The sequence below is a fragment of the Scyliorhinus torazame genome, chromosome 6 (assembly GCF_047496885.1).
Source record: "Scyliorhinus torazame isolate Kashiwa2021f chromosome 6, sScyTor2.1, whole genome shotgun sequence".
Classification (NCBI taxonomy): domain Eukaryota; kingdom Metazoa; phylum Chordata; class Chondrichthyes; order Carcharhiniformes; family Scyliorhinidae; genus Scyliorhinus; species Scyliorhinus torazame.
The window spans coordinates 277,532,054-277,558,574 of NC_092712.1; the positions used below are offsets into that span (position 1 = coordinate 277,532,054).

General features: G+C 48.2%; 1 protein-coding gene across 2 annotated transcripts in view; it reads left to right on the plus strand.

The window, feature by feature from the left end:
• eepd1 (endonuclease/exonuclease/phosphatase family domain containing 1) overlaps positions 1 to 26,521 on the plus strand; it is a 245,448-nt gene that overhangs the window by 167,597 nt on the left and 51,330 nt on the right. For both annotated transcript variants that reach the window (XM_072509734.1, XM_072509733.1), the window contains exon 5: positions 6,089 to 6,140. In XM_072509734.1, the coding sequence (XP_072365835.1) occupies positions 6,089 to 6,140 (52 nt within the window). The remainder of the gene's footprint in view (positions 1 to 6,088; positions 6,141 to 26,521) is intronic.

Sequence of the window (26,521 nt, forward strand, 5' to 3'; positions counted from 1 at the left end):
CTTGCCCGTTGATCTTTCCCGTCGTCGTAGCGGTCACGAGGTTGCGGGGCCGAGACTGATCAAGGGTGATGGAAGCGAGCTGCGGAAGATGTTGGGAGGTCCCGGGCTGATCAGCGGTGGCGGAGGTATCGGAGAGCCGTGAACGGCCAGGCGAGCAGGGGTCCTGAGGCGCGGTCCAAGATGGCGGCGCCCACGGGGCGCACATGGCGGGTGACATCAAAGATGGCAGCGCCCACGGGCCGCACGTGGCTTGTGGTGGAGAAGATGGCGACGCCCCTGGATCACACATGGGGGGTGTAGCGATGCTGGGCCTGGAAACAGCGGTGACCGACCGGGCCTGGCAAACGGAAACGAAGTGGCCCTTCTTCCCACACCCGTTGCAGGTCCCGCTCTGCGCCGGGCAGCGCTGCCTGGGATGTTTGCTCTGGCAACAAAAGTAACATTTGGGCCCTCCGGAGTTGGTCGGCTGTCGCGCGGCGCAGGCTTGCAGTGTACTCGAGTCGGCCGCTGGTGGGGCCCACGATGCCCATGAGGGTGCCGCGCGGTCGGAGGTGTAGGCCTCCAGATTACGGGAGGCCATTTCTAGGGAGTTAGCAAGCTGCACAGTCTCTGCAAGGTCGACCGTACCCCCTTCCAATAGCCGCTGGCGAACGTAAGTAGACTTAATGCCCGTGACATAAGCGTCTCTGATTAATAGTTCAGTGTGTTGGACTGCCGAAACTGTCTGGCAGTTACAGTTCCTACCGAGTATCCGTAGAGCCCGACTCCCCCGGGAGTTGCCATCTCGTGGCCGGGAGGTACCTGGCATACACTTGATGTACTGTCCCTTTAGTAGCGCCATTGCTTCTGAGCAGGTGGGCGCGTCCCGGATGAGGGGAAAAACTTGTGGGCTCACCCGTGAGTAAAGGATCTGGAGCTTCTGCGGGTCTGAGAGTTCTTCAGTGGCTGCTCCGAGGTATCCTTCAAAGCAGGCTCGCCCGTGCTCGAAGGTGGCAGTGGCTTCGGCTGCGTGAGGGTTCTGCTCCAGGCGGTCAGGCTTGATTAAGACGTTCATCTCGTAAAATCTTGTGCAATAAATTGATGTACCATCAATGACCACGAGACGAGATTGGTGAAACAATTGAGGCTTTATTGCACAAGATATTGAGCCTCCTGCAGCTGTAACCAGAATGGGAGCAGCGCAGGAGAGCATACACTTTTATACGGCACCTGCTGGGAGGAGCCAGCAGGCTGGGATTTACTGTGGTACCTGTAATACACGTAGTGTGTTACCAGTGGTGTTCATCACAGTTAGTACGCATGCAAATTACACACTTCCGAATTTTGGAGGTTTGATCGATACTGGTTTCGCTTGTGGTTTCTTTTACTTTGCCAAATTGGATTCTAATTCAAACGCTTTTGTGGGTTCTCTCGGAGTGACACTGTCACTTCTGGGTCGAATCCCGTCAGATGTCGCCAATAACTGTTGCCTTTTTTTTCCTATACTCTTTTCTCTGTCCTTTCTGTGGCTCTGTTCCAATTATGGCAATCAGTGAATGTGCCCTTCTTTCTATGTTATATATGTCCTAATGCTTAGAGTCGCCAGGTATCAAATGATACCACCACAGGTTTCGACCGGCTGTCGATCAAAGAGCCAAACACCAGTTAGTTAGTTCAAGGTCAAGGGTACTTTATTTACACACAATTAGTCATGCAACATAAACACTACTAGTTAATTTCACTTATCGACTAAGACAACATGTACTTAACTTCGGGCACCCGGCTTAGGTGAGAGAAACAGTGGCCGCTGTTCGATTCTGGATCTATCGAGTCCGAAGGAGTAACTGCTGCTCAGCTGGGCTCATCCGTCTGGTAGCGAGTGTTGAACTTGGACTTGCTTCTGGTGTTGCTGCAATTGGAGATGGCCGTGACCGGGGTACCAGGACCAAGAGAGGACGAACATGTGGCGAACTCTTCTTCTTATAATTGGGGGTATTTGCGCTCTTTTGGGTGGTCCTTCAGTTTGGGCCCCACTAATTGGGTGATCCCTGATCGATTCCACATTTGGTGGTTTGCACAGTTGTTTAAAGTTCCTAAAGCTATAGGGAGTCATGTGGTACACACTGTAGGACTTTATTCAGACTTCAAGGATTCTCCACAATCTACTTGCTCACAGACATGAGTGTAGTAGTATGCATGTCCTTGAAGAATAAAAAGAGGTGACACACAGCAAAACAAGAGGCTGGGAAAGGGAGGAATAGGAGAAGGGCTCACAGCAGGAGCTCGTGTTCAGCGCACAATTCACTAAACCTCTGTGATGAAGTGTCAAACATCCCCACCTGACTAAGAACATCCACAGCCAGTAATCCAGCCTCAGAGCAGAGCAAGGAGAGCATTGCCAGTGGTTGTGGACATGACTATGGCCAGGAACTTCCAAGCTGGAGTGGACAATATTTGCAACATCTCTGATTTTGCCATCCACTGTTGCATACGGTGAAGGTCACTGAAGCTCTGGGTTCAAGAGAGCTGAATACATTTCATTCTATTTTACTGAAGAGAAGAAGGCAAAGTAATCTAATGGCTTCATGAGGATTGTAGACCTCGCCATCATGTAAAGTGCCATTGCATGGACATTGTTTTGCAGTCACCACATGTCAGCTCTTGAGATGCACTGCAAACAAAACGGATACCGCTCCCTCAGTACCCAACTGGTTTGTGACTGTACGCAATGTATATGAAGGCCAATGCCTGATATCCTGACAGCAGACAGAATGCATTCATTCTGCATTAATTTGCTGTGTGTTTGAGGCATTGCAGCACACCAAAGAGTGGCTATTGGATGACAAGGGCTGTCCTTTGAGTACACATGTCAAGATTCCAATGTGCAACCCATGCTCACATAAGCAGCCTGCAAATAGTGAAAGGTGTACTGTCACATGCAGTGAAATTGGGCAGACAATCGGGAGTGTTTAACGCTTCCACTGCCTGGCCCACTCTGAAGAAGCCCTCTGTACTCGGCAAAGTGGGTGTGAGGATTTGTAATGGTCTGCTACTTGCTACAGAAGCTGACTTTTGTGAGGTTACCGCCTTGCCACCAGTTGTACAGCAATAAGCTGAGAGGAGGAAGGGAGTCCCACAACTTACCTTTCCTTGTTACTGACCATCGAAGTGTCTGCTTTGCTACAATGCAAAAGTAAAGGCCACTGTAACATGCACATTTCAAACCAAATTTATCAATCAAACTATGTTAAATGGCATAGAAAGGTTAACTAATCACCTTCATTCTCTTAGTGCCTGCCTCTGTCTGACCTACTTCTCTTATGCCTGCAGCATGGCCTGACTGAGTGGAGAAGACTGCAGGTGGCCTTTGGAGGATGACCCCAAGCATCTCTGGATCTAGAAGGGTCCAAATTTGGACTACACCATCTCTACCTGAGTGGCAGCAGTCTGGGGTGGCTGACTGACGGGAAAGTGCAAGGGCACTGGCGGAGTGGCAGTGGTGGGAGGACGAATGCTGCAACCCTGAGAGAGGACATCAAATTTGTGCTCTTTGGAATCCGAGGGATTGCTACTCCCTCGGGCAATCCTAACAATGTCTTGGAGAGCAGATTGATAGACTGCTGTGACATGCTGCAACTTCCTTTGAACACTAATATGACAACTATGATGACAGCAGTCAGAGATTGCCTGAATGCAGTCTTGAGCTTCCACTGCAGCCAGCAGACATGGAGCAACTTCGGCTTGTGTTGCAATAGAAGTGGAGACATCGACCATCAGATGGTACATCATGGGGTTGGCCACCAATGGAATCTGCAAAAAATGGGCTCCATGTTCTGTAAAATGCCTGGAGCTTGTCGGTGCTGGATTTCTCCATTCTCCTTGCCGTTGACCCCAAGCATTCAGACAGGACTACCAATGCATCAAGTATTTCATTGTGTACATTCATCAGCCTTCTGTCGCCTACCTCATCGAAGTTCTTTACAGCAGTATTAGTGCATGGCCTTGTCCTCCAGTGTGCTGGCAATTCTGCAGTCTTTGTTCCCTGTTACGTCATCGTAATCAGAGTCTCACCATGTGCAAGTTGCCCTAAGGCTATCCCCTAAAGTATACACAGTGTCAATATCATTGGTGGCTGTGAGTGTGAGAACGAGTGACAATGTTTCTTCTTCATCACTGTCTTCCTGCTCATTCATCTTTTGTTCTTCCTCCACTGCTTGGCCAGGTTGCAATTGGACATCTGAAAGGACAAATGTACAAAAGTAGGATTGTGGTGAGGAGAAGGGGAGAGAGTAAGAGCTGCAGTCTTATAATTCAGACGGGATTCTGGAATGACGGGGATGTGGGATGTGAGGAGGAGAAATAGGTATGTGGATATTGTTATCTTCAATTATTTCAGCTTCGCCACTGGCCACGGCCTCAATCATGGCCACTTCAATGATGGTGACCCATGCCTTTTGCTCGGAGTTCAAGGCTGCAGCTGTACCTGTCCTCTGCTGGTTATGCACCACCTTGCCCCCCTGGAAGGGAAAAAAAGTATGTAATTGAGTGTGGTGCAATATGTTTGGTAATGAGGCTGTCATCGTTGAATAGCTGGAAGTGTGTGCAAGCTGAGATATGGGTTTGTGGCTTGCAGCATTACTAAGTTTGCAACAGTGAGGTGAAACAATAACCATTAGCTAGGAATACTGCTGAATTGTTGATGGGTGAGTGATGGGGATGTGTGATGCATTGAGCAGGTTGGGAAGCTAGGGGATATGGGATTTGAAGATTCAATCACTTTTGGCAAATTGTGACACTGCCTCAAAGTCCTAGGGCCTCGATGCATGGCATTGACCTCCACAGCCGTGTGGGTTCACTGTCTTCGCAAAGTTTGTCTCAAAGGTCTCCTGGCCCCCTGCTGATAAGTGACTTCTCTACACCTTTCCCCCTTCTGCACCAAGGCCTTAAGTGCGATGCCAGAAAATCTCGGATCCCACTCTCTGCCATGTTGTGCCATTCTTTGTCAGTTGTAGAATGATTTCCAGTACCTGCTCCAGTCAGAGAATGAACTTCCCTTTAAGAGGTGCAGACTGGCTTTAAGCCGTACGGGCCAGCTTTCATTTGTACCATCCTCTCTCGATTTTGCATCTCCTGCTCAGGCATGCAGCCATTCAACAGTGTACTTAGTGCTGGCTGTACTCTGTAATCATTTAAATTAGCATGCAGCACAAAGTTTGCATGTGGTCTGCATCGGAAGCAACGAACAAGGGGATACTCTATGCACTCGGCTTCAGGAGTTATCGATTTTTGCGGCCTTGCTCTCTTTGGCAGTGTGTAGCTGAGACGCGTGGACCGAGAAAAAGGTCTCTGGTTCAGTCTCTAGTCTGCACTTGTCTTAACTTGGCGAATGAATGTGTGACTACTGGCCCCAGCACCCTGAGTTAGAGAAAAATTAGCCAGGGTTCCACTGCTGATTCATTATCCAAAAGCCCTCCCTGGAAGTGTGGATGTTGGTTCTTTTGCAATTTTAAATCCTTTTGCATATTGTGACCACAGCTGACATGTCTGCTCAATGGGTGAAACATTTGTGTCCTTTTTCTCATTCCATCTACATTTTTAATTGCTTGGATCTTGCATCATCTTCTGTTTAAAATGCACTTTAGGTGCAGCTTACAAAAGCAAAATACTCCAGATGCTGGGAATCTGAAATCACATCAAAAAATACTGAGTAACTCGGGTACCGTCACTGGAGAGAGAAATAGTTACTGTTTCAGGCTGATGATCAGTTGTTATATGGCTTACCACCCCTGACAACTTCACCAAGGGCAAAATAAATAAGCTCGTACTTTCAATGGGGTAAATTCCGTACCAATGCTTTTAGTCTGCTTTTTGTTATAATTCTCCCTGCAACTTTTGTTTGGAGCGTCATCTTAAAAAAAACAGTAAGCAAGCAGCCTGGATAGTCCTCAGGAGAATATTTCCACTATCCTGGTTTCCATGGATTTTATGGTGGGTGGCCTAATGGACCTGGGAAGCCCCAAAGATGCCTAAATAAATGCCTTAAAGATACAAGTATTGTGCTGGATGAGATAACTTGATTTACTGAAGTGTTGCCTTTCTTGTTTTCCAGCATCAAGTTATTGGCTGTGCAAGAAATTATTGACCGGGAAGCTCTAGAAAAGGTAAAGGTTTATGTAGAGAAAAGCTGTTGCCTTTGAGAATTGTACAATCTGAAGGAGTGAGTCAATAAATGTATGTGACAGCTAATAGATGACTGGACTTTTGTGGAGAACCATTAACTCTTCTGCCAGTTCAGGTACTGTCACAGATGATGACAGTAAAGCTGAAATGGTTCGTGTCTACCTGCTGAGCCCCCTGGGCATATAGATTGTGGCAGCAGGGATGGGGCAGCATGCTCCTATGAATGTAACTTCCAGGCCGGGGTACGAGCATGTTGATTTACTCTGCTCATTTTGGAGATTAGGAGGTGGGAGCCATTGTGATAACTATAACCTCTTTCTCTAGGGTGCAGAGCACAACTAATAGGAAGATTAAAAAGAGGAAGACTTGCATTTAAAAACTGCCATTCACATCTCAGGACATCCTAAAGTGTTCTGTAGCCAATGGACCGTGTTCTGAGATGGGTCAATCTGTCTTGGACTCTTGGGGGGGGGGGGTCGATTCCTGTGGGGGGGGGGGGGGTAGATTCCCGGGGGGGGGGTGGAGGGGTCGATTCCTGTGGTGGGCGGGACTGGAAAATTTACCCCTCGGTATGGAACTTTGTTCCTAGACAGACTTCAGACATACTCTGGCATCTGCTTAACACTTGCAATCAACCATTGCGCAGGTCAAAGAGACACAGCCTGAGTGAGTAAGACACATCCAGAGTGGGAATTTGAAACTTGGTAATTTGGTGCAGTGAGGTAATTCGGTGCAGAGTGGGAGAAGGTGCTTTTTCCCTACTGTTTTGTTCTCTCTCTTTCTGCGGGCCTAGTTTCGGGAGCCGTTCGGAGGAGGAGCAGTCTCTGTGTTGGCTGCTCGAAGAGCTCCGGCTCAGAGTTGATGAGCTGGAGTCTGAGCTTCAAACACTGAGGCACATCCGGGAGGGGGAGACTTACCTGGACACTGTTTCATGAGGCAGTCACACCTGTCAGAGTAAGTAGTTTAAATCCTGCCAGTGGCCAGGGTCAGCAGGGTGTGACTGCAAGTCAGGCAGGTAAAGGGAACCAGCAGTTAGGAACTCAGGAGCCTCAGCCCTTGACCCTGTCCAACAGGTACGAGGCACTTGCTCCTGTGTGGATGGCGAACAGGGCTGCAGGAAGGATGAGTCAGCTGACCAAGGCACCATGGTTCAGCAGGCCATTCAAGGGGAGGGAGTAAATAGGCAAGTTGTAGTTGTAGGGGATTCTATTATCAGGGGGATAGATAGTATCCTTTGTGAGCAGGATAAAGAGTCCCGCATGGTATTCTGCCTGCCCGGTGTTAGGGTGCGGGACACCTCTGACCGGCTTGAAAGGATACTGGAGAGGGAGGGGGAGGATCCAGTTGTTGTGGTCCATGTCGGTACCAACAACATAGGCAAGTCTAGGAAAGAGGAAAGAGATTATAAAGAGCTAGGATTCAAATTAAAAAACAGGTCCTCAAGGGTCATAATCTCCGGATTACTGCCCGAGCCACGTGCAAATTGGTATAGGGAGGCACGAATAAGGGAAGTTAACACGTGGCTGAAAGAGTGGTGTGGGAAAGAGGGTTTCCTTTTCATGGGACACTGGCATCAGATTTGGGACATGGGGGACCTATACCTTTGGGATGGTCTCCATCTGAACCGAGCTGGGACCAGTGTTCTGGCGAAAAGAGTAAATAGGGTGGTCAATAGGACTTTAAACTAGAGATTGGGGGTGAAGGGAAAGTCAGGGAACCAAGAGGTGAAGTAATCAGTGGGAAGTGTAGCTGCTTAAGAATACAAAAAAGCACGAAAAGACAGAACTCAGGAGAGGTTACGATAGTCCCCATCTCACAAAATATGACACAGTGGAAAGGCTCAGTAAACCAAGGTCCACCACACTAAGAAAACAAAAAGGGACGATCATTAGAGAATTAAAGGTGCTATATTTAAATGCGCGCAGTGTACAGAACTAGGTAGATGAGCTTGTGGCCCAGATTGTGAATGGCAGGTATGATGTGGTAGGCATCACAGAGACGTGGTTGCAGGGGGTTCAGGACTGGCATTTAAACATCCAGGGATTCACAACCTATCGAAAAGACAGAGAGGTGGGCAGAGGGACGGGGTTGCCTTGTTAATTAGGAATGAAATTAAATCAATAGCACTAAACGACATAGGGTCAGATGATGTGGAGTCTGTGTGGGTAGAGTTGAGGAACTAAAAAGGCAAAAAAAACATAATGGGAGTTATGTACAGGCCTCCTAACAGTGGTCAGGACCAGGGGCACAAAATGCACCACAAAATAGAAAGGGCATGTCAGAAAGGCAAGGTCACGGTGATCATGGGGGACTTCAATATGCAGGTGGACTGGGTAAATAATGTTGCCAGTGGATCCAAAGAAAGGGAATTCATTGAATGTTTACAGGAGGGCTTTTTGAAACAGCTTGTGATGGAGCCCACGAGGGAACAGGCCATTCTGGGCTTCGTGTTATGTAATGAGCCAGACTTGATAAAAGATCTTAAAGTAAGGGAACACTTAGGAGGCAGTAATCATAATATGGTAGAGTTCAGTCTACAATTTGAAATAAAGAAGGTAGAATCAGATGTAAAGGTGTTACAGTAAAATAAAGGTAACTACAGGGGCATGAGGGAGGAACTGACAAAAATCGACTGGGTGCAGAGCCTAGTAGTAAAGACAGTAGAACAGTAATGGCAGGAGTTTCTGGGAGTAATTGAGGACACAGTACAGAGGTTCATCCCAAAGAAAAGAAAGGTTATCAGAGGGGGGATTAGGCAGCCATGGCTGACAAAGGAAGTCAAGGAATGCATCAAAGCAAAAGAGAAAGTCTATAATGTGGCAAAGAGTAGTGGGAAGTCAGAAGATTGGGAAGGCTACAAAAAACAAACAGAGGATAACAAAGAGAGAAATAAGGAAAGAGAGGATCAAATATGAAGGTAGGCTAGCCAGTAACATTAGGAATGATAGTAAAAGTTTCTTTAAATACATTAAAAACTAACGGGAGGCAAAAGTAGACATTGGGCCGCTCCAAAATGACGCTGGTAATCTAGTGATGGGAGACAAGGAAATAGCTGAGGAACTAAATAAGTACTCTGCGTCAGTCTTCACAGTAGAAGACATGAGTAATATTCCAACAATTCAGGAGAGTCAGGGGGCAGAGTTGAATATGGTAGCCATCACAAAGGAGAAAGTTCTAGAGAAACTAAGAGGTCTAAAAATTGATAAATCTCAGGGCCCAGATGGGCTACATCCTAGAGTTCTAAAGGAGATAGCTGAAGAAATAGTGGAGGCGCTAGTTATGATCTTTCAAAAGTCACTGGAGTCAGGGAAAGTCCCAGAGGATTGGAAAATCGCTGTTGTAACCCTCCCTGTTCAAGAAGGGAACAAGAAAAAAGATGGAAAATTATAGGCCAATTAGCCTAACTTTGGTTGTTGGCAAGATTCTAGAATCCATCGTTAAGGATGAGATTTCAAAATTCTTGGAAGTGCAGGGTCGGATTAGGACAAGTCAGCATGGATTTAGTAAGGGGAGGTCGTACCTGACATACCTGTTAGAGTTCTTTGAAGAGATAATAAATAGGTTAGACTAAGGAGAGCCAATGGATGTTATCTATCTTGACTTCCAAAAGGCCTTTGATAAGGTGCCTCACTGGAGACTGCTGAGTAAAATAAGGGCCCATGATATTCGAGGCAAGGTACTAACATGGATTGACGATTGGCTGTCAGGCAGAAGGCAGAGAGTTGGGATAAAAGGTTCTTTTTCGGAATGGCAGCCGGTGACGAATGGTGTCCCGCAGGGTTCAGTGTTGAGGCTACAGCTGTTATATATTAACGATCTAGATGACGGGACTGGGGGCATTCTGGCTAAGTTTGCCGATGATACAAAGATAGGTGGAGGGGCAGGTAGTATTGAGGAGGTGGGGAGGCTGCAGAAAGATTTAGACAGTTTAGGAGAGTGGTCCAAGAAATGGCTGATGAAATTCAACGTGGGCAAGTGCGAGGTCTTGCACTTTGGAAAAAAGAATAGATGCATGGACTATTTTCTAAACGGTGACAAAATTCATAATGCTGAAGTGCAAAGGCACTTGGGAGTCCTAGTCCAGGATTCTCTAAAGGTAAACTTGCAGGTTGAGTCCGTAATTTAGAAAGCAAATGCAATGTTGTCATTTATCTCAAGAGGCTTGGAATATAAAAGCAGGGATGTACTTCTGAAGCTTTATAAAGCACTAGTTAGGCCCCATTTAGAATACTGTGAGCAATTTTGGGCCCCACACCTCAGGAAGGACATACTGGCACTGGAGCGGGTCCAGCGGAGATTCACACGGATGATCCCAGGAATGGTAGGCCTAACATACGATGAACGTCAGAGGATCCTGGGATTATATTCATTGGAGTTTAGGAGGTTGAGGGGAGATCTAATAGAAACTTACAAGATAATGAATGGCTTAGATAGGGTGGATGTAGGGAAGTTGTTTCCATTAGCAGGGGAGACTAGGACCCGGGGGCACAGCCTTAGAATAAAAGGGAGTCACTTTCGAACAGAGATGAGGAGAAATTTCTTCAGCCAGAGAGTGGTGGGTCTGTGGAATTCATTGCCACAGAGGACGGTGGAGGCCGGGACGTTGAGTGTCTTTAAGACAGAAGTTGATAAATTCTTGATTTCTCGATGAATTAAAGGCTATGGAGAGAGAGCGGGTAAATGGAGTTGAAATCAGCCATGAATGAAAATCGCTTATTGTCACAAGTAGGCTTCAAATGAAGTTACTGTGAAAAGCCCCTAGTCGCCACATTCCGGCGCCTGTTCCGGGAGGCTGTTAAGGGAATTGAACCGTGCTGATGGCCTGCCTTGGCCTGCTTTCAAAGCCAGCGATTTAGCCCTGTGCTAAACAGCCCCTGCATGATTGAATGGTGGAGTGGACTCAATGGGCCGAATGGCCTTACTTCCACTCCTATGTCTTATGTTTATCAGCACTACATCTAAACAGGTTACAGGGTAGGTGTGTAGCTCTTAGAAATGATTCAAACCTCTCTCTCTCTCTGGTCCTACACATGACTGACTGGTGCAAGTGGTACATCATCTACGTTGTATTGTAGAATATCCCCTCTGTTAACTCTTTATACTACAGAGCCAACACAGTAAGCTTTAACCATGAGAGCTGTAGTCATATTTAGATTCACAGAAAGCTTGATCAGAAAGGTCCAGGTTCCCCTAGCACGTGATGGTTATTATTACATGTTCTGTTCAATAAAACTTGAGCATTTTTTATGTGTTGTGCTGATTACCATATGTCGGTGTACTTGCACAACTTACCACCTATAAACCTTATGTGGCATAAATGCAGTTTGAGTTCCATGTTTAATTGTGAGTAAAGGATTGTGGCACACAGAAATTGCTGCATGGTATCCTAGGTGCGATAGAGTGTGCTAATTCCCTCTGGACTATATGTTCACTAACTGGAGAAATTGGATTCCATGTACAGGGATTTGAAAGTTTGCTTCCAATGTTCTTAATGCACTGACGGATTCTCTCTTTGACCTGGAATTAAATTTTGTCAATGGTAATGCATCTTTGCTCTGAAACATGTTTTGTATTCTCAGGCAAGAGGAGGAACTTGCCATCGGACTATTTCCACCACCCAATCTCGGATCCTTTTATTTCTGGGCTTGTTTTTATGTCTCAGAGCTTATGGGTTTTACCACAATGGTGGAAGTACACACCATACTGGTTTTAATTTAGATTGTTCCTTTAAGTTGAAGCATTTGTTGATTTGAAACCAGTTTAGCGTCCCACCTGCAGTATCACAGGGATCCTCATCAACCTATTTGTAATAAGTAGGGGGAGTGGGGGTGTCTGGTTGTGGGGTGTTGTGTGGGGAGGAAGCCAATTGCCTGAAAAAGTCAGCTTGCATGCCTGCTTCTGTGAAGTAGCTCGGTATTGAAGCAGACACATGCCTTCAGATAACTGAAGTGGAAAGGATGTTTAAGATGCATAGGAAACATGTAATTCACAGCTACTGTGCAAAAGCAAACCTGATTAAAATCTTTATGCATCTGTACCTACACCCAGTAAACTTCAGTGACCTAATTAAAGCTAATGGACCTCTACATTATCAATGTTGCATTTTATAGCGATATCAGACACTTACATTGTGGTCCTCTTACAAAGTATAAGGCTTAGGCGTATTGTAGATAAGAGTTCATCATAATCCATAACACACACAGATACACCCAAGGCCTGACGCCTTGATATGACCTTGTCCTGTAATCCTGATGTGTGGCACCCCCTGCTTATCAATTAATATTTCACTCATCCACTCGCATAGATTTGTCATTCATAAAAGGAATCTTTAATGTTCTTGAACAAACGTATTAGGGATAGAATCATAGAATCATAGAAGTTTACAGCATGGAAACAGGCCCTTCGGCCCAACCAGTCCATGCCGCCCAGTTTTTTACCATTAAGCTAGTCCCAGTTGCCCGCACTTGGCCCATAACCCTCTATACCCATCTTACCCATGTAACCATCTAAATGCTTTTTGAAAGACACAATTGTACCCGCTTCTACTACTACCTCTGGCAGCCCATTCCAGACACTCACTACCCTCTGAGTGAAGAAATTGCCCCTCTGGGCCCTTCTGAATCTCTCCCCTCTCACCTTAAACCTATGCCCTCTAGTTTTAGACTCCCCTACCTTTGGGAAAAGATGTTGACTATCTACCTTATCTATGCCCCTCATTATTTTATAGACCTCTATAAGATCACCCCTAAGCCTCCTACGCTCCAGGGAAAAAAGTCCCAGTCTATGCAGCCTCTCCTTATAACTCAAACCATCAAGTCCCGGCAACATCCTAGTAAATCTTTTCTGCACTCTTTCTAGTTTAATAATATCCTTTCTATAATAGGGTGACCAGAACTGCACACAGTATTCCAAGTGTGGCCGTACCAATGTCTTGTACAACTTCAACAAGACGTCCCAACTCCTATATTCAATGTTCTGACCAATGAAACCAAGCATGCCGAATGCCTTCTTCACCACCCTGTCCACCTGCGACTCCACCTTCAAGGAGCTATGAACCTGTACTCCTAGATCTCTTTGTTCTATAACTCTCCCCAACGCCATACCATTAACTGAGTAGGTCCTGGCCTGATTCGATCTGCCAAAATGCATCACCTCACATTTATCTAAATTAAACTCCATCTGCCATTCGTCGGCCCACTGGCCTAATTGATCAAGATCCCGTTGCAATCCTAGATAACCTTCTTCACTATCCACTATGCCACCAATCTTGGTGTCATCTGCAAACTTACTAACCATGCCTCCTAAATTCTCATCCAAATCATTAATATAAATCACAAATAACAGTGGACCCAGCACCGATCCCTGAGGCACACCACTGGTCACAGGCCTCCAGTTTGAAAAACAACCCTCTACAACCACCCTCTGCCTTCTGTCGTCCAGCCAATTTTGAATCCAATTGGCAACCTCACCCTGGATCCCGTGAGCTTTAACCTTCTGCAACAACCTACCATGCGGTACCTTGTCAAAGGCTTTGCTAAAGTCCATGTAGACAACGTCTACTGCACTACCCTCATCTACCTTCTTGGTCACTCCCTCAAAAAACTCAATCAAATTTGTGAGACATGATTTTCCACGCACAAAGCCATGCTGACTGCCCCGAATCAGTCCTTGCCTCTCTAAATGCTTGTAGATCCTGTCTCTCAGAATACCTTCTAGCAACTTACCTACTACAGACGTTAGGCTCACCGGTCTGTAGTTCCCAGGCTTTTCCCTGCTGCCCTTCTTAAACAAGGGCACAACATTCGCCACTCTCCAATCTTCAGGCACCTCACCTGTGGCTGCCGATGATTCAAATATCTCGGTTAGGGGACCCGCAATTTCCTCCCTAGCCTCCCACAACATCCTGGGATACATTTCATCAGGTCCCGGGGATTTATCTACCTTGATGCGCTTTAAGACTTCCAGCACCTCCTCCTCTGTAATATGCACACTTCTCAAGACATCACTATTTATTTCCCTTAGTTTCCTAACATCCATGCCTTTCTCCACCGTGAATACCGATGAGAAATATTCATTCAGGATCTCACCCAACTCTTGTGGCTCTGCACATAAATGCCCTTGTTGATCCTTAAGAGGCCCTACTCTGTCCCTAGTTACTCTTTTCCCCTTTATGTATCTGTAGAATCTCTTTGGATTCTCCCTTGCATTATTTGCCAAAGCAATTTCATGTCCCCTTTTTGCCCTCCTGATTTCCCTCTTAACTCTATTTCGACAATCTCTATACTCTTCAAGGGATCTACTTGATCCCAGTTGCTTATGTACGTCATATGCCTCCTTCTTCTTTTTGACCAGAGTCTCAAAATCTCGAGTCATCCAGGGTTCCCTACTTCTACCAGCCTTGCCCTTCACTCTAAAAGGAATGTGCTTACCCTGCACCCTGGTTAACACATTTTTAAAAGCCTCCCATTTACCAGCCGTCCCTTTGTCTGCCAATAGTCTCCCCCAATCTACCTCTGCAAGTTCCTGTCTGATACCATCAAAATTGGCCTTGCCCCAATTAAGAATTTTAACTCTTGGGCCAGACCTATCATTCTCCATAGCTATCTTAAAACTAATGGAATTATGGTCACTTGTCCCAAAGTGATCCCTCACTAGCACTTCTATCACTTGCCCTTCCTTATTTCCCAAGACGAGGTCAAGTTTTGCCCCCTCTCTAGTCGGTCCATCCACATACTGAATGAGAAATTCCTCCTGAATACACTCAACAAATTTCCCTCCATCCAAGCCCCTAATGCTATGACTGTCCCAGTCAATGTTGGGAAAGTTAAAGTCCCCTACTACTACCACCCTATTACTATTTTTTGCCAGGCATTCATTGTGGGAAAAAAGTAAATATGTGCAGCTTTTCTTTACACAGGATCCATTGAGTGGAAAGGAAGAATCCTCTTTACAGTTAATTATTTAATCTTCTAAATTCATCATCTAAGAGGATCAGCTTAGCATTTTGATGCTGCTTTTATTGTGTGTAGGCTAGGTCATTGACTGTTTTAAAAGTAAAATATTGAAGGTGTAACTGATTCAAATATATTAATCAGCATATATTTCTATATAAATAATTTAAGTATTTAATGCATTCCTCATTAGAAATAGCCAGTTATCCTGCAGACCAGTACACCATAGGATGATGACATTAAGTTTCACAGCAGCAGAAGATTGCTGACCTGGGATGAGATTCTCCGTGTGGGAGACTATGGCCTGGATTCTTCGCTGCCCACCACCGATAGCAGGGTCCCTGATGCGGTGGATAATCAACAAATCGGGATCGGCGCCGGTCATTGGTGGGCTCTGATCTGATCGTGACGCTCCCCCCCCCCGTTGGCGGCGGCATTGGGGTTCGTGCCCGCGTGCAAGCGGGAGGACGTAAATGAATGGAAATGGATCTTAATGACCCATTTGCACCCACTTAGCGGGCTGGGTACCCTAATTTCCGACCCTCCGTGATTCTCCGGTCCCCTGGGCTGGAAATCACGTGGGCGGGAATCACAACAGGTCTCCCCAACCTGTCGTGGTGGTCCTCGTGTTGGACCAAGGAAGTTAAGGGAATAGCTTAAGGGATTGACCCCAAAGTCCATCCGGGGTCCCACCCCCATTCACAATGCATGACCTGACCACACCTCCTCTATCAGAAGCCCTCCAGACACCCCTTAAAATGGGAGACCCACCCAAGTGACCCCATTAATAGGGAGGCCCCCCCAGGGACCTCCTAACTAAAGGAACCCCCACTGAGTTACCTCAAGTGGATCGTAAAACTGGTGCAATTCTGGTCCGGTGGGTGAGCAAGGGCTGGATTCTCCGTTACTAAGTCTAAGGGCTGACGCCAATCGAGGATCCGTGAAGTTCCACATCAGAAATATCCGCACCGATTCAGCTACCGGTGAGGGGCTAGCACCTGCGCCGCATGGAACACCCGAGAGCACGCGGAAAACAGTGTGGGAATCGCAGGATCCGTGATGGACACGTGCAGGGCTGACATACAGCAGCAGCGCGTATACCATACACACCCCGCACCAAGCGTGGCCGAAAAGATGGCACCAGTTGTGCTGGACCGTGACTCCGTCTACCCCGACCCCACAGCCCACCTCCTGGCCACCCCCACTACTCCCCTCAGCCCTGGCAGAAGACCCCCCGACCAGCGGCACGACTGTCGGTGAAGTATGGTGGTGCTGGACACTGTCCATACACCCCCTCTCTCCTCAGCAACCATGCCAGGTTCACGACTGTTGAGACCACACGTGGACTGTGCCGTCAGGAACTTGGCCCATGAAGGCAGAGCATTGTGGGTGGACCCGCTAATGAGATGTGAATGTAGTTGCCACCACGCACGGCATGCGTCGCAATGGCGCTGTTTCAAGGAGGCGGAGCATCACGGTTCGGCGTCAAACCAGCACCGGTCGCAATTTTGGTGTAGGGAGCTATTCTCCGCCTGATCGCATGCCCTAATTTTGGCGCTGGGCCCCGGAGAATCCCGCCCCAAGTCTTCCAAACAGAGAATCCAGCCCATAATCTCCCAAAAAGAGAATCTCGCCCTATGCTTTCCCGCCGGAGCTGAATTGCATGTGATTTGCATTAAATTTATGCATGACGAGGAATACGAGGGATCCCCAAGGGAATCCTGCGATTGGGCCACCATTTTGGGATGACAGCCTGAAAGCAAAGTGCCGCGGTAAGCCACCCCCCCACCCCAACACATCGCAAAGCATCCCCCACCCCCGGAATTCTCTGGATGACCCCCCCTTCCCCCAAGGGCACAACTAAATAGGGAGACCCCCAGAGGGCCCCCTGAATAGGGAGACTCCCCCCAGGGATTCCCTCACTAAAGTGACCACCGACAGAGACCCCCAAACTATAGGGAGGCCCCACCTTATTACGGTTGCAACTCACACCTGGAAGCATCAAGGCCGGGATTCTCCCCTACCCGGTGGGCCGTGGGGTCCCGGCGGGGTGCAGTGGCGGGAACCACTCCGCCGTCGGGCCGCCCCAAAAGGTGCGGAGAAGGGCCAAGCCCTCACCTTGAGGGGCTAGGCCCGCGCCGGAGTGTTTGGCGCGCCGCCGGCTGCGGGAAAGGCCTTTGGCGCCACGCCAGCCGGGGCCGAAAGGACTTCGCCGGCCGGCGGAAGTCCGCGCATGCGCAGGAGCGTCAGCGGCTGCTGATGTCATCCCCGCGCATGCGCAGGGTGGGGTGTCTCTTACGTGTCGGCCATGGTGAAGGCTGTGGCCGAGGCGGAAGGAAAAGAGTGCCCCCATGGCACAGGCCTGCCCGCGGATCGGTGGGCCCTGATCGTGGGCCAGGCCACCGTGGGTCACGGCCAGATCGCCCCGTGCCACCCCCCCCCCCCCCCCAGGACACCGGAGCCCACCCATGCTGCCTAGTCCCGCCGGTAAGAGAGATGGTTTGATTCTCGCCGGTGGGACAGGCATTCCAGCAGCGGGACTTCGGCCCATCGCGGGCCGGAGAATCGCCGGGGGTGGCCCGGCGCGGCGTAATTCCCGCCCCCGCCAAATATCTGGTGCCGGAGAATTTGGCAACCGGTGTCGGCGGGATTCACGCCAGCCCCCGGCGATTCTCCGACCCAGCGGGGGGGTCGGAGAATCCCTCCCCATGTGTCTACTCCTGGAAAGAGAACAGCAGTGGCCTGTGTTTAAACCCCTCTGATCCATGAGCTGCAAGACATTCATTCATTTCTGGAAGTGGCCTGTGATTGACAGCCTCCACAAAACAGCTGTGAGCCTTGCTTCATTCATCTTCTTCAGTCTAAGTGCTGTAACCACGATGTTTACAAACATCAAAGACATCAAAGAGAATTAAGTGCATTCCAACCACGCCCCTTCACATTTGAGTGATTTTGAAGGCTGAGCTGGAAATTAACAGCACTTAATTCCCTTTGATATGGTTGGGATTTATAAACATTGTGACTACAGTACTTAAGTGTGAAGAAGGTGAATGAAGCAAGGCTAACAGCTGTTTTATGGAAGCTGTCAATCACAGTCCACGACCAGAAATGAATGGCTTGCTGCTAAAGGATCTGACGGGTTTAAACACAGGTCACAGATGTCGTCTTTCCAGGAATGGACATCTGGTGCTTCCAGGTGAATGTTCCAACTGTAATTTTTTCACTGCCCCTGTCTGGACTGCTTGCTAGCTTCCAGACAGGGGTCTTTTTCTGGGGGGGGTGGTCTCTGGGGGGTCCTTTAGTTAGAGGGTCCCTGCGGGGGGGTGGTATCCCTGTTTAGGAATCTCTGGGTAGGTCTCCCTATTTTGGGTTTTTTTGTGGGGGGTCCCTTTAGCTAGGAGGTTTCTGGGGGGACCCTTTAGTTAGGGGGTCCCTGGGAGGAATCTCCCTATTGAGGTAGTCCCTGGGAAGGTCTCCCTATTTAGGTGCTCCCAGGGGATCTCCCTATTTAGAGTTTCCCAGATGAAGGCCCAGCTGCCTGTAAGCCAAAGGAATGTAAGTTGTGCAGATGGCATTTTTCGAAGGGTTGAGGATACAGAGAAAGGGAGGGGGTGGGGAGCAAGGCCTTGGAGGGATTTGAATACAAGGATGAGAATTTTAAAATTTCAGCCATGGTTGGATGAGGTTTCAGATAGTTAAGATTTTATGCACAGGAGAATTCTTTATCTCTCTGGCAACCCTTTTCCTCTCAATCTCCTGATTTGGGAGAAATCAGTTTAAAGACGTGTAGCTGATAAAAGCAACAGCAATGCTTTATGTCGCTCAGGTGAGTGTAAAATGTTTGCTGCAGATTGCCAGTCGAAAATAAGAAATGAAAGAAGACTGCCTGCTTCAACACAAAGTGAGACGGCCTCTGAGCTTACTAATGCTTCTTGACTTGTGTCCTAGAATTTGCTGCAAAAAGTAAGCGTTTAAGGCACGCAACATCATTAATGTGTGAAAAATTCAAAAATCGGGAAAACTGCCTTTTTTCAGATGCTCCGTCTCCTCCAAAACAGCTTCATCGAGGATCACGTCGCACGCCGTTGGGACCTGAAGGCCCTCCGCGATGCTCCATCCTCAATGGGCCGAGTACCCGACTGTGCGGTTGACTCATGGTCACAGAGGTCGGGAACCCGGCGTGGCGGATGCGGACTGTGTCAGCGCCGCCATCAGTGGGGCGGGAGCCATGCTGCAGGCCGGGGAGGGGGGGGGCTTCGGCGAGGGCTGGGAACGGCGAGGGGGTGTCCAGGGGGCACTAACTGGCAGGTCGGGTCCGCGTGCGGCCGGTGCCATGTTGTATGGCGCGACCGCTGCAGGTCGTCGCCGTGCACATGCACGGCCACGGACCCGGTAATTCTCCGGCCGTTTATATCCGGAAGGCCGTGCGTTTTACGTGGAGTAGCTGCTCGCCCCTCACTGGTCGGAGGATCGGTGCTGGGCCTCACCGAACTTTCCCACATAAAACGCCATGGATTCTCCGGACATAGCCCCAAAATCGGAGAATTTTCCTTTCTTTTTTCTCTTCTCTCTTAATCCAATGGAACTTTTCCTCTCATTGTTTCTCTTTGTGTTTCTAATTTGACAAATTCACCCTATTTTCTCTCTGTCATTTGCTCTGTTTCTTTGTCCTTAAATTTAAATGGTTAAGAAGTTAGACTATTTGTGCCATCAGTCATCAAGGTCCCAGATGCCTCATCGGTCTCACCATGCCACTATCAAGTCGCCATTTCACAAATTTATGGCACAAAATAATTGTAGCATATTGCAGACGAAAATATCCAATTCATGGCGCTTGTTGCTACGTGCCTTGCTCATACAAATTTTGGGCTTTTGTGCCCAGGAACTCATAACTTTTGTGAGTGACCCATGAAATTGAAACATCTGGGCCGGGATTCTCCGAAATCCCGGCCAAGTGTTGATGCCGGCATAAACACCGGAGTGGTGTGCGCCGGCATCAACGGGCCTCCTGGTCCAGCAATTCCCCGTTTTTTAGGGGACTAGCACGGCGCAGGAGTGCTGCGCGCTGCTCCGGCGCCGAAAGGTGGGCCTGCACTGTCGGCACAGGTCCGTGCATGCGCGCCACGGCAGTCACCGTGCCGGCGCACGCGCGTGGTTGTCGTCTCCGCGCCAGCGCAGAGCAACATGTTGGGGACCGAACAGCGGGCCCGCGCGGAAGGAGGTAGGCCCCCTCCAAATCGCAGCCGCCCGCCGATCAGAAGCCGCCAAAGCAAGCCTGTACGCCGTGGAGGCCCCCACACCCCCGGAGTCAGATCCCCCCGCCCCCGCACCAGGACTTCCAAAGCGGCCGCGGGTCCGAGCTCCCGCTGGGTGGTACCAGGTTTGAACCATGCCGGCGGGACTCGGCAGGAGTTTGGCACGTTGCCCGCTGGGAATCGTCCCGGGGACTATTTCAGTGGCCCCTGACCGGCACCGCGGCGACCGCGCACGCACGATTGGCGTTGATTCTCCAGTCGCCGGAGAATTGGCGGCCCGGCGGCATGGCGGGAATTTCACGTGCCCTCGGCGATTCTCCGACCCGGCGTTGGCTCGGAAAATCCCGGCTCTGAGCTGCTAAGTGAAGGTGACCATGATCCGCTGATATAAATCTTCCCTGGGGAAACTTTCGACTTGTGCAGCTAAACTTTAGTGTACATCTTTTTAGATGCACAGAAGTGAGGGTACCTTGGTAACTAACATAGGCCAGTGATTACCTCTCGAGGATGGACCTGTTGTGAATATATCAACATCATTTATTTATTGGTTTGTAAATATAGAAATTGTTGTTCTTAATTAGGACGGTACGGTGTCACAGTGGTTAGCACTGCTGTCTCATAGTGCCAGGGGCGCGGGTTCAAATCCGATCGTGGGTGCCTGTCTGTGTGGGTTTTGCACGTTCTCCCCATGTCTGCGCCGGTTTCCTCCGGGTGCTCTGGTTTCCACCCACAGTCTAAAGGTGTACAGTTTAGGTGGATTGGCCATGCTAAATTGCCCCCTAGTATCCAGTGGTTGGGTGGGGTGCTCTTTCGTAGGGTCGTTGCAAACTTGATGGGCCGAATGGCCTCCTTCTACACTTCGGGATTCTATGATTGCACTAGAATAATGTAAATTAAAATAAATAAACAAAAATGAAAAGGGAGGAGAAGGAGGAAGGCAAGATTTGTAAAGTTCACAATTTTAAAGGAGATAGCAGTGATTGGCTGAGGGCAAAAAAAATCAGATGAGATTCAGAGTACGGAGAGATAGCTGGAAAGGAAAACAGCAGAAGATTTTCATTTGAGATTACTAGTGTTGGGTGCCAGAAGAGGAAATGCTTTTCATTTTCCCTAACATTACTGAGTACAGATTAACTTTGTGATTCTAAATTGCGACAGAAAGTATTGCGACCTATGGGGAGAGTTGTTTGTGCAGACTGTCATTTGCATAATTGACTGAAGGATTACTTCAGTCATTCCTTTGAACTATCCTGTATTTAGACATTTACAACTCGTAGGCCTCAACCTCTGTCTCTCTGTTTCACTTGCACCAAAATCTAAATGTGTTTTAGAGTCCGGACACTGGTAAGAGAGTCTGTCATTCTACTTAGACTGTACCAAGGATCGCGTGGGCTAAGTGCAATGAAATATTTTTAGAATTAAACAGCAACATCAGGGAGATAGAAGTGCAAAGTACTTTTGTGATAAATTATGGAAATGCACAAACTGACAAAAGGCAAATTTAGAACTGATGTCATGAAGGTTTTCACTTAAGCAGCGATAACATATGAAATGGATTTATGGATAGGATATTGGAAGCAAAGCTCTGGAATTGTTTGCAAAAGATGTATGTGTGACAGGGAGGATTGTAGAATTTTCTTGAAACGGAAGTAATAAATGGACTATAAAAATAAGTGATTACACTTCGAAATTGCTTCATTGTCTGTAAAGCACTTGGGAGATTGTCGGGTGGTCTGGTCTCCCCCATGTAGTGAATACTGGATACTAAATTGAAAGGAGTGGAAGTAAACCAAAGGTGCTTCATAAATATGCAATAAAAACAAAATGTTGGAAATGCTCAGCACGTTAGGTTGCATCTGTTGATGAGAGAGAAGTAGGGCTGGATTTTGGCTCCTGAGGCGGGTAGCTCGAGTCGGGAAATATCATGGCTCATCAGCCCCCGGTCAAATTGCCAGAATTTTGCTCTAGGGCACAGGTGCGTGATGGTCGCGCCTGCCAACCCTGGAAGCAGATGCTAGGAGGTCAAGGGGAGTAGGCGAGTGCTAAGTCAAGCTGGCTGGAAGGCCCGCCTCAGTTCTCTGGGACTTGGTCCTCGTGGTTTTCGAAGATTTTAGGCCCCCTGGTTCTCATCTTCTCCCCCCTCAACCCACCCCCATGACCCTTCATGCCCCCATGCCAACTCAATGCCATGGGCAGATTTCAGGAGCCGTCTAGACATGAAAAATTCTAATATAGCTCTCACTATACAGACTTGAGCCGGGATTCACCGATATTGCAGCCAAGTGTTGATGCCGGCGTCAAAACAGGTGCGGGCGACGCCGGCGTCAATGGGCCTCCAACCCAGTAATTCTCCTATTCTTCAGGGGCTAGAACGGCGCCGGAGCAGTGCACAGCATTCCGGCGCTGAAAACTGGCCCTAGACGGCCGGCGCGGGTCCGCCAATGCACGCCACGGCTGGTGCAGGTCCGCGCATGCATGCCACGCCCGTCTCTGCACCGGTGCATGCGTGTGGTTGCCGTCCCCCCGGAGCAACATTTCGTCGACCGAACAGCGGGCCCGCGCGGCAGGAGGTAGGTCCCCTCCAGACCGGGGACGCCCACCGATCGGAAGCCCCGATCGCGGGCCTGGACACCCTGGAGGCCCCTCCCAGTGTCAGATCCCCCACGCCCACCCACCAGGACGTCCACATCAGCTGTGGGTCCGGGCTCCCGCCGGGTGGGACCAGGTCTGAACCACAAATCGGCGGCCCGGCGTCACAGCGGCGTGGTGTGGTGGGACCCGGCAAGGGCTCGGAGAATCCCGGCCTTGGTATTTAAAAAAACACAACTATTCGTGAAACCAGGGCGGTACAGTGGCGCAATGGTTAGCACTGTTGCTTCATGGCGCTGAGGACTCAGAGTCACTGTCCGAGTGGAGTTTGCACATTGTCCCCGTGTTTGCGTGGGTCTCATTCCCACAACCGAAAAGATGTGCAGACTTGGTGGATTGGCCACGCTAAATTGACCCTTGATTGGGAAAAAAAATAATTGGATACTCTAAATTTATTTTTAAAAACTATTCATGAAACCATCAAAGCTTTTAAATCTCAAATGGTTAATCTCTCACAAAAACAAATCACTGCTCATTTTTCTAATCCTTTAAAAAATGTTAAAGCTGTCAATGAATTGTGAACTCTGAACTCCCTGCTGAGATAATTGTAGCTTTTAAAATTCGGTCATTATGAAATTCATAATTAATAACCCTTGGGGAGATGTCAACAAAGACCTATATTGAAACTGCTCAAACAGATACTACATCAGTTGACCTGTCAATCAATGCAGTCCATCGGAATTTATTTTAGCTGCAACCAGATTTTGATTGGAGTTTCAAGAGTGGGGGATTTTTAAACTTCATATTATGACTGTTGAACAGATCTTAACCAACCTTCAAGAGTTCTTTGTCTACTCTGTAAATTTGTGACACTAACTCAGTGGGTTAAGACCCTTGCATAAACTAAAATAGGCTCTGTTTGAACTCAGCACTAGGTTCAAATGGCTCGAGTGACTTTGGATATCCCTCCTGTGTGAATCACACCTATCCCATTCCCTGACCTGCAAAAATGGGACCGGAACCAATGTTCTCGGGGGTGTGTTTGCTAGTGCAGTTGGGGAGGGTTTAAACTAATGTGCCAGGGGGATGGGAACCGATGTAGGAAGTCAGTGGGGACAGAAACAAAAGGCAGGAAGGGAGAGTGTGTAAAGCATGACCAGAGAAAGCAGGGCAGAGAGCAAGGAAGGTCTACATTAAACTGCATTTATTTCAATGCAAGGGGCCTGACGGGCAAAGCGGATGAACTCAGGGCATGGACGGGCACATGGGACTGGGATATTATAGCTATGACTGAAACATGGCTAAGGGAGGGGCAGGACTGGCAGCTCAATGTTCCGGGGTACAGATGCTATAGAAAGGATAGAACAGGAGGTAAGAGAGGAGGGGGAGTGGCGTTTTTGATTCGGGAGAACATCACGGCAGTACTTAGAGGGGATATATCCGAGGGTTCGCCCACTGAGTCTATATGGGTGGAACTGAAAAATAAGAAGGGAGAGATCACCTTGGTAGGACTGTACTACAGGCCCCCAAATAGTCAGCGGGAAATTGAGGAGCAAATATGTAAGGAGATTACAGATAGCTGCAAGAATAATAGGGTGGTAGTAGTAGGGGACTTTAACTTTCCCAACATTGACTGGGACAGCCATAGCATTAGGGGCTTGGATGGACGGAAATTTGTTGAGTGTATTCAGGAGGAATTTCTCATTCAGTATGTGGATGGACCGACTAGAGAGGGGGCAAAACTTGACCTCGTCTTGGGAAATGAGGAAGGGCAAGTGACAGAAGTGCTAGTGAGGGATCACTTTGGGACAAGTGACCATAATTCCATTAGTTTTAAGATAGCTATGGAGAATGATAGGTCTGGCCCAAGAGTTAAAATTCTTAATTGGGGCAAGGCCAATTTTGATGGTATCAGACAGGAACTTGCAGAGGTAGATTGGGGGAGACTGTTGGCAGGCAAAGGGACGGCTGGTAAATGGGAGGCTTTTAAAAATGTGTTAACCAGGGTGCAGGGTAAGCACATTCCCTTTAGAGTGAAGGGCAAGGTTGGTACAAGTAGGGAACCCTGGATGACTCGAGATATTGAGACTCTGGTCAAAAAGAAGAAGGAGGCATATGACGTACATAAGCAACTGGGATCAAGTGGATCCCTTGAAGAGTATAGAGATTGTCGAAATAGAGTTAAGAGGGAAATCAGGAGGGCAAAAAGGGGACATGAAATTGCTTTGGCAAATAATGCAAGGGAGAATCCAAAGAGATTCTACAGATACATAAAGGGGAAAAGAGTAACTAGGGACAGAGTAGGGCCTCTTAAGGATCAACAAGGACATCTATGTGCAGAGCCACAAAAGTTGGGTGAGATCCTGAATGAATATTTCTCATCGGTATTCACGGTGGAGAAAGGCATGGATGTTAGGAAACTAAGGGAAATAAATAGTGATGTCTTGAGAAGTGTGCATATTACAGAGGAGGAGGTGCTGGAAGTCTTAAAGCGCATCAAGGTAGATAAATCCCCGGGACCTGAAGAAATGTATCCCAGGATGTTGTGGGAGGCTAGGGAGGAAATTGCGGGTCCCCTAACCGAGATATTTGAATCATCGGCAGCCACAGGTGAGGTGCCTGAAGATTGGAGAGTGGTGAATGTTGTGCCCTTGTTTAAGAAGGGCAGCAGGGAAAAGCCTGGGAACTACAGACCGGTGAGCCTAACGTCTGTAGTAGGTAAGTTGCTAGAAGGTATTCTGAGAGACAGGATCTACAAGCATTTAGAGAGGCAAGGACTGATTCGGGGCAGTCAGCATGGCTTTGTGCGTGGAAAATCATGTCTCACAAATTTGATTGAGTTTTTTGAGGGGGTGACCAAGAAGGTAGATGAGGGCAGTGCAGTAGACTTTGTCTACATGGACTTTAGCAAAGCCTTTGACAAGGTACCGCATGGTAGGTTGTTGCAGAAGGTTAAAGCTCACGGGATCCAGGGTGAGGTTGCCAATTGGATTCAAAATTGGCTGGACGACAGAAGGCAGAGGGTGGTTGTAGCGGGTTGTTTTTCAAACTGGAGGCCTGTGACCAGTGGTGTGCCTCAGGGATCGGTGCTGGGTCCACTGTTATTTGTGATTTATATTAATGATTTGGATGAGAATTTAGGAGGCATGGTTAGTAAGTTTGCAGATGACACCAAGATTGGTGGCACAGTGGATAGTGAAGAAGGTTATCTAGGATTGCAACGGGATCTTGATCAATTAGGCCAGTGGGCCGACGAATGGCAGATGGAGTTTAATTTAGATAAATGTGAGGTGATGCATTTTGGCAGATCGAATCAGGCCAGGACCTACTCAGTAAATGGTATGGCGTTGGGGAGAGTTATAGAACAAAGAGATCTAGGAGTACAGGTTCATAGCTCCTTGAAGGTGGAGTCGCAGGTGGACAGGGTGGTGAAGAAGGCATTCGGCATGCTTGGTTTCATTGGTCAGAACATTGAATACAGGAGTTGGGACGTCTTGTTGAAGTTGTACAAGACATTGGTACGGCCACACTTGGAATACTGTGTGCAGTTCTGGTCACCCTATTATA